This window comes from Lissotriton vulgaris, chromosome 6 (genome assembly GCF_964263255.1).
Source record: "Lissotriton vulgaris chromosome 6, aLisVul1.2, whole genome shotgun sequence".
NCBI classification, from domain to species: Eukaryota; Metazoa; Chordata; class Amphibia; order Caudata; family Salamandridae; genus Lissotriton; species Lissotriton vulgaris.
Genome location: NC_141694.1, coordinates 30,452,487 through 30,470,885, shown reverse-complemented (window position 1 = coordinate 30,470,885; position 18,399 = coordinate 30,452,487). Strand labels below are relative to the sequence as shown.

At 46.1% G+C, this 18,399-nt stretch overlaps 1 protein-coding gene across 1 annotated transcript in view; it reads right to left on the bottom strand.

The window, feature by feature from the left end:
- The window catches only part of KIF6 (kinesin family member 6), a 1,537,786-nt gene that overhangs the window by 762,921 nt on the left and 756,466 nt on the right, over positions 1-18,399 (bottom strand). The window contains exon 13 of the mRNA XM_086925888.1: positions 8,036-8,221. Within this exon, the coding sequence (XP_086782014.1) occupies positions 8,036-8,221 (186 nt within the window). The remainder of the gene's footprint in view (positions 1-8,035; positions 8,222-18,399) is intronic.

Genomic DNA, 18,399 nt, shown 5'->3' with positions numbered 1-18,399 from the left:
GGGGGGGTGCGGGGGGGGGATGGGGGAACAAAAAAGTTAATGCCACAATAACAGATTACTGGATAAAATGGCTGCCTGAAAACCCCTGTAAGTATATTATACATAGCATTACTAAATAAAAACTTGCTGGCTGGCACCAGACCTAAAAAACACAATGATACTTGTCTATGGGAAAGTCTCTGACCAAAAAGGCTCAATTTTAGGGTGGTGTACACCCCCTTTAGGAGATTATTAGCCGCTTATGCTTGCCGTAGCATTGTAGACCAGAGAAAGATGGCTGCAGAGTGGTCGTGTATTGCAAAGAGAAACTTGAAATGTCCTCCAAAAGTGCCTCTCGTGCATTTGCTTAAAATAGTAACTTTTTAGTCCTTGTCTAATAGACAGCACGTTATGTTGGTTGCGAGACATATTGTTACGATATCAGTCCATTACTTGACATTGGCTGGCTATATTGTCAATTTTATTTGCTTGCTTCTTAATCCTCAGCTTGTGTGGGCTTTCCTTCTGCTTTTTGTATTTCCTTCTTCACTGGAGCATAGACATATTACTTTTTTCCTTTTACTTCTCACTTTTCAGGCACTACTTTTTAAGTCTCGCCTAAGCAGCGAGCAAGCGCTGCATAGGAAAAAGACCTTTAGTACTGGCTTTAGCTTTGCAGGCAAAAAAAGTGCACGCGTTGCATTGCTTTGAATGGCAACGCGTGCACGTTTGGCAATTCTCATGCGGGAACGAGCTTAGACACCATATGTTTATAATTAACTTGCAAACATATGATGCCCCTGCTTGTTCCTGCAAGGGAAACAGGCGCATGCCCCCTCCTCTCTCCCCTAATGTGAATGTAAATGTAAATGTATTTGAGCTTATATAGCGCACAGCTACCCACAAAGGGTTTCCCGGCGCTTGCTTAGGGAACCCGTCCTGGTATTCCCCTGTGAGATAACCCCGGCAGGGTATCCACAAGGTGAAAGCCAGGCATCCCGCCGCGAGGGGCCGTTGTGGAGATTAAGCAAGCTATTGCCCAGAGTCGCAGAGTGTGAACCCGTGAGTTGAGAAGGCACCGGAGCGAGAATTATCGAGTCCATGGAATTTTTTGAGCCCAATACCCGCCGAGGCGGGGAATTGAACCCTGGTCCAGGGCCGATCTCAGCTTCCGGGTCTGCCGCCTCTAACCCCTGAGCCACACTTCTCCACTCTACCCCTGCTGTCTCTCGTGAAACTCTTTTTTTTATTTATTGCGCGTGCTTGTCTAACATTACATTGTCGCCGTAGGACAGTGTTAAGTTTCAGGAAGCGGTTACGTTAATACCAGAAATGTCTGACAGGGAGAATTAGTTTTGCGGTATTATACAGATTGTTGTTGACGTGTTGAAAATATATAGTGTTGGTTTTCGAGTGCTGTAAATGGCCGACCGCGTTAACATTTCCGTGTTTTAGACACTTGATCCATTTCGGTTAGCCTTTTGTTGTGAATAAACATGTTATGCCACACATGGGTTGTGTGGTAACTCCACAACCGCGGTAAACGCAGTGGCAAATGAATAGCAATATTCCAGCTGTCCTGCCTTTCACCCTTCACTGCTGTTTATAGTACGACAGCCGCCTTGCTCATTGTCTGCAGTGAGTAGGACAGTAACTGACTTTGCTGGGCACTGCGTGGTTCTTCAAACAGGGACATGCTGCTGCCATAACACGGACCGCACAGACTAGCGAGCGATGGGAGCAACTAAGCATATTGAGATGCCGTGCATCAGCAGCCGACAAGGAGAGAAATAGTTTCACTGACACAGGCTCCGCAGTTACGGTCTTTGATGCGTTAAGCAAACGTCATCTTCGTTCAGGTTTTTTTTTTTTCTTCCAATAAGCTCATTAGTGGTAACCTTAGCTTTTTTTTGTTACGGGCTAATACATTGAGTATTATCGTTAAGTGACTTGCTGCACTTAAATGTTTGTAACTTTGTATTCTTTTTAATGTTATTATTGTCTTTCCTTTGACAGCCATTATAATTGTGCTTTCCTTTCCACTTAGATATCATGACGGGAGAACACTAGAAGTACAGCACAGTGAATCGTTGTAGAGCATATCTAGCCCTGGTAAGATGTTTTTTTTTTCTGTATGGATCTCTAATCTCTGTTCTTACTTACAAGATGCTTTGCTAGCTTTAATCAGGTCCGTTTACACTCTGAGGGCGGAGATGCGCTTAGGATATTCAGTTCTCTTGACAACTGTCCTCAAATCTCCGGCCCTAACAGTTGTCCTGGAGGTCCCGCAGCTTCTTTAACACAAGTACTTAGTTTACCCAATGCTAGTATTGACCGATGCCCCTTTATTACACTCTCGAAAAGGACAAGTTATGTGAATTGCATCCAGGGTGGGTCAAAGCAGTTGGAGATAAACGGTTGAGAAGGGATAAGCAGGCAAGCAACAGACAACTTGTTAAAAGATGATGCATTATGCTGCAGATGGCTTAACTAAAGTAGAATACTAGCAGACTACGAGGTAATAGGAGCTGGTGGGGAGAGGCAGACATCGCGTAGGTACACTACATTTGAGTTAACTAGATGAAAAGTATTTAAATGTTGACATGTTACGATGGTGTATGTACACGCGGCTCTTCATGTCTTCTTTTTGTATTGTAAATCAGGATGGTCTAAAACAATATCAGCAACACGGAGCATGAGGCGAAGGCGAAGCAGAGAACCACTGAGATGCCCAACTGTCTGAATGATTTGAATCTGAGTTTGCCCAAGGAAAGGGGCTCTTGTTCAAGATCTAGAGGAAGCTCTTGTTAATGAATCTTGACAGACCTATTTCATTGACTTTCACGCAAGAGTCTCCCCAGTACTGCTTGCCCTCTGTACAATTGTCATACTGTTCTTCGTTCCTAGGATGTTAAATGCCTTGGCTTTGGTTTTCTTTTTAGAATTAATTGCGACTATGTGTTTTGCTCCATTTGTTTTATTTCGAAGTAACAAAATGGCGATTTAGAGAATGCACCGACCTCTTTTAAACATAAAAGACTGGATACTTTGTGAAAGTTATGTTAAACAGTTAACAAATTATTTCTGCTTGACACAGGTGGAGTATATAGGTTTCTAGACCTTCTACTAGGTAGAACAAGTGCACAAAAACAGACAGAACTTCTAAACAAGCACTGGCAAAGCCAAGAAATCTGGCTCTCGTGGTAAAGCCAAGAAACTCTGATGCAGGCACACGTGCTGGGGGAGAGGGTGAAGGGGGAGGGGAAAGAGGGGGCGGGGGAGGTGATAATGGCACGCCCTCAAGCACTGACAAAAAATTTTTTAAAAGCCAACTGCAGTAAAACAAAATTAAAAAAACATTGGCATGGCAATTCGGTCTAGACTTGGCTATTGTGAAATGGCATGGTTGGGGATCTGGGCGACCCTCACCGATATAAAAAAATCATTCGTTGAAGGCAACAGTATCTTTTGGTCTCAAAAAGCATACATTGACAAAGTATTCACTTGAACTGAAGGAAACTATATATAACCGTAGACCTAAAACCTGCAATTCACATAGTAGATAAACAAGCATTGGCATAGCCATTAGGTCTTGCCTTTGGGACCTTATAAGTGTTTACCTATGCAACAGTTAATGTCGTTGCACCAAAGATATTATGCTGCATAACTAAATACTTATGAGGTCCCAAAAGCGAAACCTATTGGCTATGCCAATGCTTGTTACTTTTTGTTTAAGCATCTATCTTCTAGCTGTCTCAGGTATTTCTCTCTCCCCTATCCACCAAACACCAAACTCTCAGAGTGTTTCTCTCTCTCTCCAGTGTGCTTCTCCCCTATTGCCCCTTCCTTGCTTTCTCACCCGTGTGAATCTCCCAGCCAGCTCTATGTTGCTCTTTCACCTGTTTGCTCACCCTCAGTGCTCTACTTTGCTCTCCCTCCATGCCCTTCCCCCCTGTATTGCTTCTGCCCCTCCTTCATGTTGCTTGCACCTCCGTCCCTTGTGCTGCTGCTGTCCATCGTGTTTCTTAAACCTCCCATTTCTTCGGCCTCCTGTACTACTTCCGCCGCAACCGGTTTACCCCCCAAAAAAATGCTTTTGAGCATTTATTCATTTTTTTTAATTTTTTTTTGTTTTTAACTAAAAAGAATAAAAGCTTTTTATTTTCACCTCTAGCCAGTGGCATAACATTAGCCCCCGCAATGCGGGGGCCCACCCATGAACTCCAGGGGGCCCCCTTCAGCGCAGGCACTGTACGAATGTCAGATGCGTTAGTCTGTCCCAGTATTCACACAAGAAACAATTTAAACTGCAATATTTTATTTCTTTTATAGTACTACTCATCCCAATGAACGATGTCAGAGCGCTTTAAGTGACATACACTTTATACATTGACAATAAACCATGTAAGTGTGTAAATCAATCTACAGGTTGTGTTACATAAAATGGTGAGGGTTACAAAGTGTAGGAGTCACATGCCCGTCATACCTCACGGTGCTATTTTTGAAAGATTACCGTTTATAATCTGTGTGGTCCAAAAGAATCGCTGTGTTAAAAGGAGTAACTCACGTACCTACCTACATAAAATAACAAGCCTTTGCAATGCAATCGGTCTCGCATTTACGAGAGTTTAAGCTATTGGCATTGTAAATGACAATGCCTTTTATTTATATGTTTTGATAATAAACACATAAATAAAAGGCATTGTCATCTAAATGCAAGACTTCGTCAAAGAAGCAGCCGCCATTGTCCTGGGTTGCTCAGAAAGTGAAAGCACGCATGGCGCACTGAATGTTGCAGGAAAGCAGTCGTGCTGGAGGTAGGAGAAACTGTTTGAAGAAAATAGTGCTTATAGACTAAAAAAGACTCACTGTATAACAACCAAAGTAAAAGGGCCAGTCCTCGAGGGAGGTTACAAATGAAGACAAGGAGGGACTCACAGGCCTATTAATGAATCAGAAGACAGCATTTATGAAGGACAATGACATTGACATATGATAAATATAGTCGGCGAGTGGACAGGGCTTCTATTCCATACTCCAACACATCATGGCTCGCAGAGCAGCGCATGAGCTGCCCAGGTTCGACCTAAAAATCTGTCATCTGCATCTTACATGATGTGCTTTGCAGGAGGCACATTAACCTCCCATACTACTTTGATTCAAATCTAGGGCCATACAAAACACTTATATCTCCAACAAATACTTTAACCTCCAGAGTTTTCTTACCATTATTATTATTCCCCAATATTTACTGCGAACACAAAGATCTCTGCAGCAGGTGCCTGAACCCCATAAGATATTAGAAAGTGCAGAATTTGCAGCCAATTAACCAGAACCGATCTACTACCATGCTTCTCCTTGTTGTCAATTTCTTTGTGGCAGGGTTTAGAAAAATACATGAATTAATTGAAGCCCATATTTTGCGTTGGGGTTGTGCCACTTTTTAGGCAACCCCAACGTAAAGTCTCATTTGTTAATTCTCGTAATGAGCTTAAATGTACTCATGATGGTCCGGACTGGATAAACATGTGTGCGAGGTCTTCATATCGGAAGTCACTTCGTGTGATGTCACTTCCTGTGATGCCACGCGCCGTGATGTCATGATGTCACTTGGATACTGCCTAACTTGGTTAGTCCCCTCCCGCCCTTCTTTTCTGATGGCAGCCGTTTGTGAAACCTGCGCATTCGAGGTGGTCACCGGTGAATATGTCTGCGTCAAATGTAAACAATTTCACCAGAGCCGAATGCCCTGGTATGGACACAGTAAATACGGCGAGGTGTGTCTTGCACACTTCTACCACCACTGCTGCGGAATCACCCTAGAGGTGAACCGTTCCAAGTTCGACAAAGCCCCCGGTACGTGTTGGTGTAAGTGGGAGCTGCTCGGGGACCTTCGGGGCCTGTTCTACAGCGGTCTGAGCACGTCACAAGCACCACAAAAGCGTCCCGCCATGAAGAAAGAGCGGGAGAGGGAAAGACTCCATCCAGTTTAAACAGGACACCATTCATGGCAAAAACCTCTTTAAATGAACAAAACAGAACCGCAAAACAAACCGGAATCACACACCTCAATCACTCACCAAAGTACAGAGAACAGACATACGAAAAACAGAAACACACGCAAACACCACTAAAGGGCGTGCATACCGGACGGACAGACACACAATAAATCTATCCCTTTCCTCTGGAAATAATTGTGGGCCAACAGAGCGTGTAACTTGCAGCACGCGCTCTGATAAACGTAAATGCAGCCATGTATTAGCAGAGGGCAAAGGTCGAATCCCATGTTTTTGCCTCATCTTCTGGTTTTCATACCCTGCGTCACACCGTGGGCTCAGCCAATGGGAGTGCGCTCGGAGTCTGCTGAAGTAACTGTCTCTAGGACATGAAAGGATGACATGGCCTGTGCATGCAGAGGTGCAGAGAGGAATGTGCTGGCTAGAGAGGGGGGAGCATGGCCCATTCTAGGCTTGGCCTCTTCTGCGTCATGGCCCCTGTTCTCCACTCCACAATGGCACCAGAATGTTACACTCTGCACATCTGCATTCTTACTATACACATGCGCACATTGATTATGGCATGCAATTATCACATGTAAGCATGTATGATATGTGAATTCACAGATTCATACTGCACTAACGGAGGCAACACTGAAAAACGCATCCCGCCTTAAGACTAGCCGGTGACAGAACACGCGATTCAACAAGCCACTCCAAAGGATGCAGCTATTTAACTCTTTCGATGCTGATAACGGAACCACTCCATCATCAGCTGCGTTGGCGCTGTGCTGATGACGGACCGGTTCCGTCATGGCCCGCTCGCCACGCCTGCACGGCGCGGATTCTGCGCCTGCGCTGGGCGTTCCATTGAGCGGGTGGGACCATGACGGAACTGCTCCGTCATGAGCATAGGCCAACCGCGGCTGGTGACGGAGCAGTTCCGTCACCAGCATGCGCCCGCTGCGCGGCCGCCCCGCTCCCTTAGTGCTGGGCGGAATAGCCGCCGCAGCGATGTGGTTAAACACAGGGAAAACAACCTTTACAACGCGGCTTGAACCACACTGTGCCTTAACGCGGTCCGAACTATGAAGGTGTCTTTACAACGCATTCCTTCACCATGCAAGCCCTTACAACAACTTCCCTTAAGGAAAGCGTTGTTGGACTTTAAGTCCACACATTCCCTACTGTTGCGCAGACTGGAGTTGGAATAGTAAATTATACTATTTCAAAGTCCAGGGCGTTCCCTAAGGCAGGTCGTTGCACCGAAAAGGAATGCGTTGTAAAGACACCTTCATGGTTCGGACCGCGTTCTTTAGGCAGTAAACAAATTATTGTTCCCGAGCAAAAGGCAAATTAACAGTTAGAATCAATTATATCCAATGATTAGTCCAATTACACATCCAATTACGAAAGTTCAAAGTGATATCTCCATTCTTTTCTGATTTCTTTTTGTTCCCATCACAGATGCAGAAATTTGAAACAATGATTCTTGATGATGAGTTGGTATAGTCGACATCACCAAATGTAACCAAGCAGCCGACATGTGTTTCGTCTCGGGAAAAAATCACCCGAAGACTTCATCAGGGTAACAACAAATCTTAGTAGATACAATCACCACATTCCAGGTATGGCCTGTGTGTGGTCCCATACAACAGGAGTCTAAAAATAGATATATTTCTCCCGTATAAGGCATGTATCCTTCAGCGTTTTGACAAAATATGTAGTCAAATATCCTTATAAGGGACTAATAATCTGGTCCAGCAAGAAGAAGTATGTTCAGTTCAGGTCACGGAGAGTACTCCCGCCATCATCTTCAGCGGAGACACGTGTTTCGTCTCGGCGAAAAATCACCAGACGACTTTATCTGGGCTAAAGGCAGGTGTGGTAAATGAGGCGTGGTTCCGACATACAACCTAAATACAGCAGTGACCACATGGTCTGTTCTTTATACAGGGCAGCTTTCAGAAGAGTAGGCACAAATTGTGAGATCAGAACTAAACAATGTCATAACAAAGCACAGTGTGCACAAGATGCCTTTGCAAACCTGGCTTTCTTGCCTGCTTTTTGAAGGTGGAGGCCTGATGTTTGTTCGGAGGTGGTGTTCGTCTCCGGTCCTCTGCTGAGTGTTGGCGACCGAAGCCCATCTTCATGCGCTGCAAAGCCAAATGAGCCAGGAGCCTTCTGTTGGCCCAGAGCATCCTGAGCCCTCTTCTTCTCCTTCTTCAACATGTTCACCAGGATATCTAGAGGCACCGTTAAGGAAGACACTACACCAATACCATGTGTCCATTCCCATCAACCATGCAGGAACCTCTACACAATCCAACCATGAAGAGATTAGATATTGATAGGCATACCACTGTAAATGCATCATTTTATTACACCAACAAGTCACCAGGGAACTCTGCACCATCCATCCATTAATACATCACTGTTGATGCAAGTACAGCTGTACTGGTAGCTAGTGAGTATTCTTATCAATCATACAAAGACCTCCACAACATCCATTAACACACATCAGAGTAGGTACAAGCACACGTGTGTATTTATCTAGTGGTTATTCCTATAAATCCAACAAATTCACATCAAAGCTGGTAAAAGTACACATGTACATGTATCTTGTGATGACATGAATCCACCACCCAAGGAGGTCCACAATATTCAATAATGCCCATCAATGTTGGTTCAAGCGCACCTGTCCATGTATCTTGTGGTTTTGCTCATCAATCACTCATAGATGTTTACAGTGTCCATTATCAATCACACAATCAACTCTGCAACATCCATTAATATACATCAATGTTGGTACAAGTATACATGTAGATGTGTCTACTGACTATTCCAGTCAATCACCCAGAGAGCTCTAGAACATCCATAAAAAGGAAATACTGGTACAAGTACACCTGTTCATGCAACTTGTGATTCTACTCATCAGTCACCCAAGGAACTCGACAACATTCAATATGTCACTGCTGGCTCAAGTGCAGCTGTACCTGTGTCTTCTGATTATATTCATCAGTCACCCAAGGAACTCTACAACATTGGTCGATATGTCAATGCTGATGCGAGTGGAGCGGTAGCTGTATCTTACGATTATACTCATCAGTCACTCAAGGAACTCTACAACATTCATCGATATGTAAATGCTGGCGCAAGTGCAGCCGTAGCTGTATCTTACGATTATACTCATCAGTCACTCAAGGAACTCTACAACATTCATCGATATGTAAATGCTGGCGCAAGTGCAGCCGTAGCTGTATCTTACGATTATACTCATCAGTCATCCAAGGAACTCTACAACATTCAACGATATGTCAATACTGGCGCAAGTGCAGCTGTACCTGTATATTCGTATTATACTTATCAGTCACCCAAGCAACTCTACAACATTGGTCGATGCGTCAATGCTGATGCAAGTGCAGCGGTAGCTGTAGCTTACGATTATACTCATCAGTCAAGGAACTATACAACATTTGTTGATACATCAATGCCGGGGCAAGTGTAGCTGTAGCTATATCTTGCAATAAAACTCATCAGTTACCAAAGGAATTATAAAACATTAATCGGTACATCAATGCAGGCGCAAGTGCAGCAGTACCTGTAACTGGGTGGGAGAGGTGTGGCACAATGGCCAGGGCGGCAGACTACGGAGCGCGCGGCTCACGGTTCGATCCCCAGTACTGGAGGCAGATCACCTCAGCATGAGGTGTCTCTGGGGAATAGCTCTCTTAATCTCCCTGACAGACCCCAGCGCCTAGAGACTCTTACGGGTGATTAGTTCACGCTTTACAAATACTGGGTATCTCACAATTATAGTCAGTCATCTAAGGAAGTATACAACATTCACCACTACATCATTGCTGGTACAAGTGCAGCCGTACCTGTATCTTGCGTTTATAGTCAACAGTCACCCAAGGAACCCTACTACATTCATCGATACATCAATGCTGGCGCAAGCACAGCTGTACCTGTATCTTACGTTGATAATCATCAGTCACCAAAGGAACCCTACTACATTCATCGATACATCAATGCTGGCGCAAGTGCAGTCGTACCTGTATCTTACGTTGATAATCATCAGTCACCAAAGGAACCCTACTACATTCATCGATACATCAATGCTGGCGCAAGTGCAGTCGTACCTGTATCTTGCATTGATAATCATCAGTCACCCAAGGAACCCTACTACATTCATCGATACATCGATGCTGGTGCAAGTGCAGTCGTACCTGTATCTTGCGTTGATAATCATCAGTCACCCAAGGAACCCTACTACATTCATCGATACATCAATGCTGGCGCAAGCACAGCTGTACCTGTATCTTACGTTGATAATCATCAGTCACCAAAGGAACCCTACTACATTCATCGATACATCAATGCTGGCACAAGTGCAGTCGTACCTGTATCTTGCGTTGATAATCATCAGTCACCCAAGGAACCCTACTACATTCATCGATACATCAATGCTGGCGCAAGCACAGCTGTACCTGTATCTTACGTTGATAATCATCAGTCACCAAAGGAACCCTACTACATTCATCGATACATCAATGCTGGCGCAAGTGCAGTCGTACCTGTATCTTACGTTGATAATCATCAGTCACCAAAGGAACCCTACTACATTCATCGATACATCAATGCTGGCGCAAGTGCAGCAGTACCTGTAACTGGGTGGGAGAGGTGTGGCACAATGGCCAGGGCGGCAGACTACGGAGCGCGCGGCTCACGGTTCGATCCCCAGTACTGGAGGCAGATCACCTCAGCATGAGGTGTCTCTGGGGAATAGCTCTCTTAATCTCCCTGACAGACCCCAGCGCCTAGAGACTCTTACGGGTGATTAGTTCACGCTTTACAAATACTGGGTATCTCACAATTATAGTCAGTCATCTAAGGAAGTATACAACATTCACCACTACATCATTGCTGGTACAAGTGCAGCCGTACCTGTATCTTGCGTTTATAGTCAACAGTCACCCAAGGAACCCTACTACATTCATCGATACATCAATGCTGGCGCAAGCACAGCTGTACCTGTATCTTACGTTGATAATCATCAGTCACCAAAGGAACCCTACTACATTCATCGATACATCAATGCTGGCGCAAGTGCAGTCGTACCTGTATCTTACGTTGATAATCATCAGTCACCAAAGGAACCCTACTACATTCATCGATACATCAATGCTGGCGCAAGTGCAGTCGTACCTGTATCTTACGTTGATAATCATCAGTCACCAAAGGAACCCTACTACATTCATCGATACATCAATGCTGGCGCAAGTGCAGTCGTACCTGTATCTTACGTTGATAATCATCAGTCACCAAAGGAACCCTACTACATTCATCGATACATCAATGCTGGCGCAAGCACAGCTGTACCTGTATCTTACGTTGATAATCATCAGTCACCAAAGGAACCCTACTACATTCATCGATACATCAATGCTGGCGCAAGTGCAGTCGTACCTGTATCTTGCATTGATAATCATCAGTCACCCAAGGAACCCTACTACATTCATCGATACATCAATGCTGGTGCAAGTGCAGTCGTACCTGTATCTTGCGTTGATAATCATCAGTCACCCAAGGAACCCTACTACATTCATCAATACATCAATGCTGGCACAAGTGCAGTCGTACCTGTATCTTACGTTGATAATCATCAGTCACCAAAGGAACCCTACTACATTCATCGATACATCAATGCTGGCGCAAGTGCAGTCGTACCTGTATCTTACGTTGATAATCATCAGTCACCAAAGGAAACCTACTACATTCATCGATACATCAATGCTGGCGCAAGTGCAGTCGTACCTGTATCTTGCATTGATAATCATCAGTCACCCAAGGAACCCTACTACATTCATCGATACATCGATGCTGGTGCAAGTGCAGTCGTACCTGTATCTTGCGTTGATAATCATCAGTCACCAAAGGAACCCTACTACATTCATCGATACATCAATGCTGGCGCAAGTGCAGTCGTACCTGTATCTTACGTTGATAATCATCAGTCACCAAAGGAACCCTACTACATTCATCGATACATCAATGCTGGCGCAAGTGCAGTCGTACCTGTATCTTGCATTGATAATCATCAGTCACCCAAGGAACCCTACTACATTCATCGATACATCGATGCTGGTGCAAGTGCAGTCGTACCTGTATCTTACGTTGATAATCATCAGTCACCCAAGGAACCCTACTACATTCATCGATACATCAATGCTGGCGCAAGTGCAGTCGTACCTGTATCTTACGTTGATAATCATCAGTCACCAAAGGAAACCTACTACATTCATCGATACATCAATGCTGGCGCAAGTGCAGTCGTACCTGTATCTTGTGATTACAATCATCAGTTCACCCAAGGAACTATACAACATTGATCGATACATCAATTCTCGTGCAAGTGCAGCCGCACCTGTATCTCGCGATTACACTCATCAGCCACCCAAAGAACTATACAACATTCATTGATGTATCAATGCCGGCGCAAGTGCAGCTGTACCTGTATCTCGCGATTACACTCATCAGCCACCCAAAGAACTATACAACATTCATTGATGTATCAATGCCGGCGCAAGTGCAGCTGTACCTGTATCTTGCGATTAAACTCTTCAGTTACCCGAGGAACTGTACAACATTCATCGATACATCACTGCCAGAGCAAGTGCAACCGTACCTGTGTCTTGCGATTATACTCATCAATCATCCAAGGAACCATACAACATTCATCAATACAACAATGCTGACGCATGTGCTGCAGTCGCTGTATCTTGCGATTATGCTCTTCAGTCACCTAAGGAACTACACGACATTCATCGATACGTCAATGCTGACGCAAGTGCAGCCGTAGCTGTATCTTACGATTATTCTTATCAGTCAAGGAACTATACAACATTTGTCGATACATCAGTGCCGGGCAAGAATAGCCGTAGCTGTATCTTGCAATAATACTAATCAGTTACCCAAGGAATTATAAAACATTCATCGGTACAATAATTCCGGCGCAAGTGAAGCCATACCTGTATCTTGCGACTACAGTCAGTCACCTAAGGAACTATACAACATTCATTGAGACTTCCATTTTTTTTTGTATTTGTTTTTATTGTTTTTTTCCAACACACATACATCTTCAGTCAATAATCACAATAATGCTTGTACTTAATTACGTGCATTGCAGCTATTCTTCTACATTGAGTCCTCAGAACATATTTATCAATACAGTTCCCTAGAATTCTCATGTACATATTCCGAGTTGTCTCAGAAGAAGTCCATTCCCTTATAGCTTGCAACGCATCAACAGGATGCTAAGTCCTAATATTCATCAAAATATAAATGTCCCAAACCAACTAAAATAACAATTATCGTAATGCCCACCCCACTCCCGTCCCATCCACTGCCCCCAGTGTGTCTCCACCATCAAACTTCCATGCACTCTGGGTCAGCCGCCTCTCGCCAACTCTGTGTATGATAACACCAATACTGTATGCTTTAACCTGTATACAATTTGCCACAATGGCCATCTAACATGACTGCACTGGGAGTTGCCACTATTCCTATACCTCCGGGAAGTCCCATGAATGCCTTCAAGGCTGCGTAGCCTCCATCTCCTCCTCTTGATCCAGCAGGGTCTGCACCAGGGCTTCCCTCGCCCTCGCTGCCTCCAGTACCTTGTCGTTACCCATGCGCCTAGCCTGCTGGAGTCGCACTGTACCTTCGCTCGCTGCCCAGTTTACTAGATCAGCCTTCCACCTCCAAAGCTGGGCCCTCCACTCGACTTCCAGTGAGCTGTAATACCCCTCTTCGCTAAGAGCAACCCCAGGTCTAGGAATTTGCCTGTTACCTTTGTTTTAGGAGTGTGTGGGAACCAATGCAGCAAACACAAGCCCATGTCAGAAGGTATTCGGCGGTCTGTAACTTCGCATAGCAGGTCTATTACCTCTTCCCAAAATGTTCCAAGTTGTGGGCAACTCCACATCATGTGCGGGAACACCGCCCCCTCCAATGTACAACGCGGGCACAGTGCCGTATCTGCTCTAAAGTACTTCTTAATCTTAGCAGGGGTAAGATATGCCCTATGCAACATGAAAAAGTGTACCAACTGAAATCTGCCGTATCTAGAGCTCTTCCATGCCCTCCTAACTATATGTGCCCACACCGTGTCAGGAATGTCTTTACCCAGGTCTGCGTCCCATTTCCTCTGCAGGTCCCCTAGTGGCTCCATCCCTTCTCCTACCATACGCCGGTATAAGCATGTGACCGCCCTAAAGGTCCCGCCGCCATCACCACATACTTGCATATCGTGTTGGTCTGTGGTTTCGAGAGCCCCTCCACCCAATGTTACTGTATCGCCGTCACTAGGGAAGAGTGTAATAGATAGTCATCATGATGGAGACCATACCTATCTTGCAAGGGCAGGTATGGTAATAGGACACCACCTCCGCACAAGTTCCCCAGCACTTGTACTCCCAATGCCTCCCACTCCGCCAGCGCTGTCCAATCACCCCTGTGAGGAAAGGCTGTACACATACCCAGTGGTATCTCCGGAGCATAAGTGCGAGCAGCCCTCGTTCCACGTTGACTCCGGTTCCAACATAGCCTTAACGTCCTCTTTTCAGTAGTAAGCGCTCCCAGGTAGAGCCGCTGACGCAGTACTATGAAAGACAATCCATGCTGCAGTATCCAGCGCCCCCAATATCGACAGGACCCCTGAACTCCAGTGCAACCGCTTCTGTAAGCCATTGCAATTGAGCCGCCAAATAATAGAGCTCGAAGTACGGGACTGCCAGTCCTCCAGCCACTCTCGGGCGCATCATCGTCTTTAGCGCCACTCGTCTCCTACCAGCTCCCCACAGAAACCCCCCAACCATGGAACAGAGCTGCCGGAACACTGATCCTAGGTTGCAGATTGGTAATGTACGAAAATAATACAACAATCGGGGGAGTACCCCCATCTTCAATAGGGCTATCCGGTGGCCACTGAGAGCGGCAAAGTGCTCCAAAACGCAAAACTACCCTTGAGTCCTCTCACAGCCCTCCTATGTTCCCCTCCAACATATTATTGGGCAAATTATATATGTTAGTTCCAAGCAAGCAGCTAGATTCCCAGCGAATGTCCTGCACATGAGAAAGGCCAACCACCCCTGGGGTCACTGGGAATAGGCATGTTTTTTTCCAGTTCACTCCAAGCCCCGAAACCTTACCAAATTTACGGATCCGTGATGTTGCTCCCTCCAGGGCTTCCCCTGTGTTAGCCAAAAACATGAGTAAGTCATCCACATATAGTGATATATGCTGCTCTTTCCCCGGAGGCCCAGCCGAGAATAACTCCACCCTGTTCTAGCGTGTGCCGCTAGTCGTTCATTCACCAATGCGGATAGCAATGGGGACAGAAGGTATCCCTGTTGCGTCCCTCGTCCCACCGAGCAGGAGGAGGAAACCACGCTCCCCGTACGAACCCAGGCAGTTGCCGAATCGTAAAGAATTCCAGTCCACCTCATGAATGCATCCCCAAGGCCAAACCGTTGCATAACGTGGAATAAGAATGGCCATTCCAGACTGTCAAACGACTTCTCAATATCCACCGACAGCACAGTTGCAGTTGCCGCCGTACAATGGTCTACCCCCATTATTCTAAGTAGGCGTCGCACATTGGTGGCCGTGTTCGGAGTTGGTAGAAATCCCGCTTGATCATGGTGACCCAGCTGCACCATGTATGGAAGGAGCAGAGTTGCAAGACTGGATGGATGGATTTCAACCACCTGAAACTCAACCCTGATAAGACCGAGTTGGTGTTGACAGGTGGTTGCTCCAGTCCCTGGTCTTCACTTTTTTGGCCCCCTTCCCTTGGTCCCTCTCCGGTCCCCTCTACTTCGGTCAAAACCCTGGGTATCAAACTCAACTCTCACCTTACCCTTCACTCCCAGGTTAGTTCTGTGGTTTCTTCTTCTTTTCTGTCTCTTCGTACCATCCGCAAGGTCTCTCGATTTTTCACCTTTGAGGCCTTGAAGTTGATCGTCCTTGCGATGGTCATCTCCCGCCTGGATTATGGCAACGCCCTATATGCAGGTATACCTGCATATAGTCTCAGGCGGTTGCAGATGATCCAAAACCAGGCGGCGCGGCTGGTCTTTAACCTTCCTAAATCCTCACATGTCACTCCCCTTCTGAAACTTTTACATTGGCTTCCGGTTCGGGAACGTATCCAATTCAAGCTTGCATCTATCACTTACCAGGCTCGATTGGGTACGGCCCCTGCATTTATTTCTTCGGAGATTATCCCCTACTTGCCAACTAGGGAGCTCCGATCTTCTTCTCAATCCCTCCTGATAGTCCCCCGGTTTCGCCGGAAAAAGTGGGGGGGCTCAAAATTTGCGACCCTTGCCCCTACCCTTTGGAACTCATTACCCCTTGATCTCAGATCTTTAACCCCATATTCCCAGTTTCGAAAGAAACTTAAAGCCTACTTCTTCAGCAAAATTTTCATTTAACCCTCTGTTACCCGACCTCCCTTCCTTGTCTATTGTGGAGATCTGCCAGTTACAGCGCCATGAAACCGCTGGTGTAAGAGCGCTATATAAGAATTTTTAAACTCAAACTCAAACTCAAGAAGCCGGCTTAACATTTTATAATCGGACCTAAGCATAGATAAGGGGCGATAAGCAGTCGTATCTGAAGCATCTTTCCCGGGTTTCAGCAGTGGGATAATAATCGCCTCACGTGTGGAGGCCGGTAACTTTCCAGTGTCATTCGCCTCCTTAAAAACCGCCTGCAACCTAGGGGCCAATAGATCAATGTAGGCCGAATAAAACTCTATGGGTAGGCCGTCTATACCAGGTGTTTTATTATGCGCCATGTGCTTAACCGCACACCTAAACTCCCCTAACGTAATCTCCTGCCCCAGCAGATCCGCCTGCTCCTTATCCAGTTGCGGTAGTGTGACATCGGCCAGAAAGGTCTCTATGTCACCCTCGGCGACCCTCAATTTGCTCCTATATAATTTGTTATAATACTCTAAGAACATCCCATGAATTCCTTGTTGGGTGTAAACCAGCCTCTCCCGTCTTCGAGGTCAGGTTTAATATGGGGGTGGCCCGGGGGGTGGGTTTAGCCAACCAGGCAAGTAAGTTGCCCACCTTATCCCGCTCTGAATGTGCACGTGCCAAATATTTCTTATGATCAAAGCACCGCAGTCTCTCTAGCTGCGCCGCCATTGCTTCTTTTGCATCCAGGACTTCCCCCTGCCCCACTGGGTTCTCAGGACGTGCCCTCTCGGCCACCCTCAAGCGCTGCTCTGCCTGTTCAATATCCTGCAACAATGTCTTCCGCACTCCCACCATTTTAGTGATGCATAGCCCCCTCACCACTACTTTAAAGGCATCCCATAAAAGCGCTGTTGACGACGCTATTCCCTCATTATCAAGGAAGTATTGTATAATACCGGCGCCAACTTCCTCTCGGAAGACAGGATCTTCCAATGCTTCAGGCTGAAGCTTCCAGGTCATGGATCTCTCCTGGACCCACTGAATTCTGAGTAACAACGGGTTATGATCAGAGAGCATTCTTGTAAGATATTCACAATGGGCCACCGTAGCATATATATCCGGAGAGCATAATATCGCATCTAGTCGCACGTGTAACTCTTGCAGCGCAGAAAAGAAGGAGTAATCATGTTCTCTTGAGTGCTGTGCATGTCATGTGTCCACCAGACCCCATCTGTCTTGCCAGTCTCGTCTGGCCTTCGCGATTCTATGAATGGGCAACTCCAGAAATGGAGGGTGAGACCTATCCATGTCAACATCTGTGATATAAAATTAAAATCCTTCTCATTTAAGCGTCCCGCGACCGCAACAAACCTCCCATCTGGGTCCACCACCTGTCGAGTAGGCTGAAAGGGAATCCCCGCTCTTACCCATAGCAACGCCCCCCTGGCAAAGGCCGAGTATGTCGTATAAAATAGTTCCCCTCTCCATCTACGCTGCAACGCTAGTCGCTAGGCCTTCAGCACGAGTAATATGTGTCTCCTGGAGAAATTCAATGTGGGTCCCTCTTCGTACCAAATAAGCATGCACCTTGTGGCGCCTCAACATTGTGTGTAACCCCCGCACATTCCATGTAATACATTTTACTTCAGGTAACTCCCCCATGACGGATCTGTAATCTTCTACACAGCTGCTCACCTCCTTCAGACACACCGGCGGCCCCATTTTCATAACACACACCCCAACATCCCACCATCCCACCATTCTTCCCCCCCTCCCCAGAACACGTAAGCCTTAAGGGCAAAGGAGGCGGCTAGAAGACAGGACTCCCTATACCAACACAGTCCAGTGCCCTACACACTAGTCAGATCATAGCCCCTGGTTCCCCAGGGCATCTAATCGTGGGAAAGCACCCCCATTACAAAGGACCA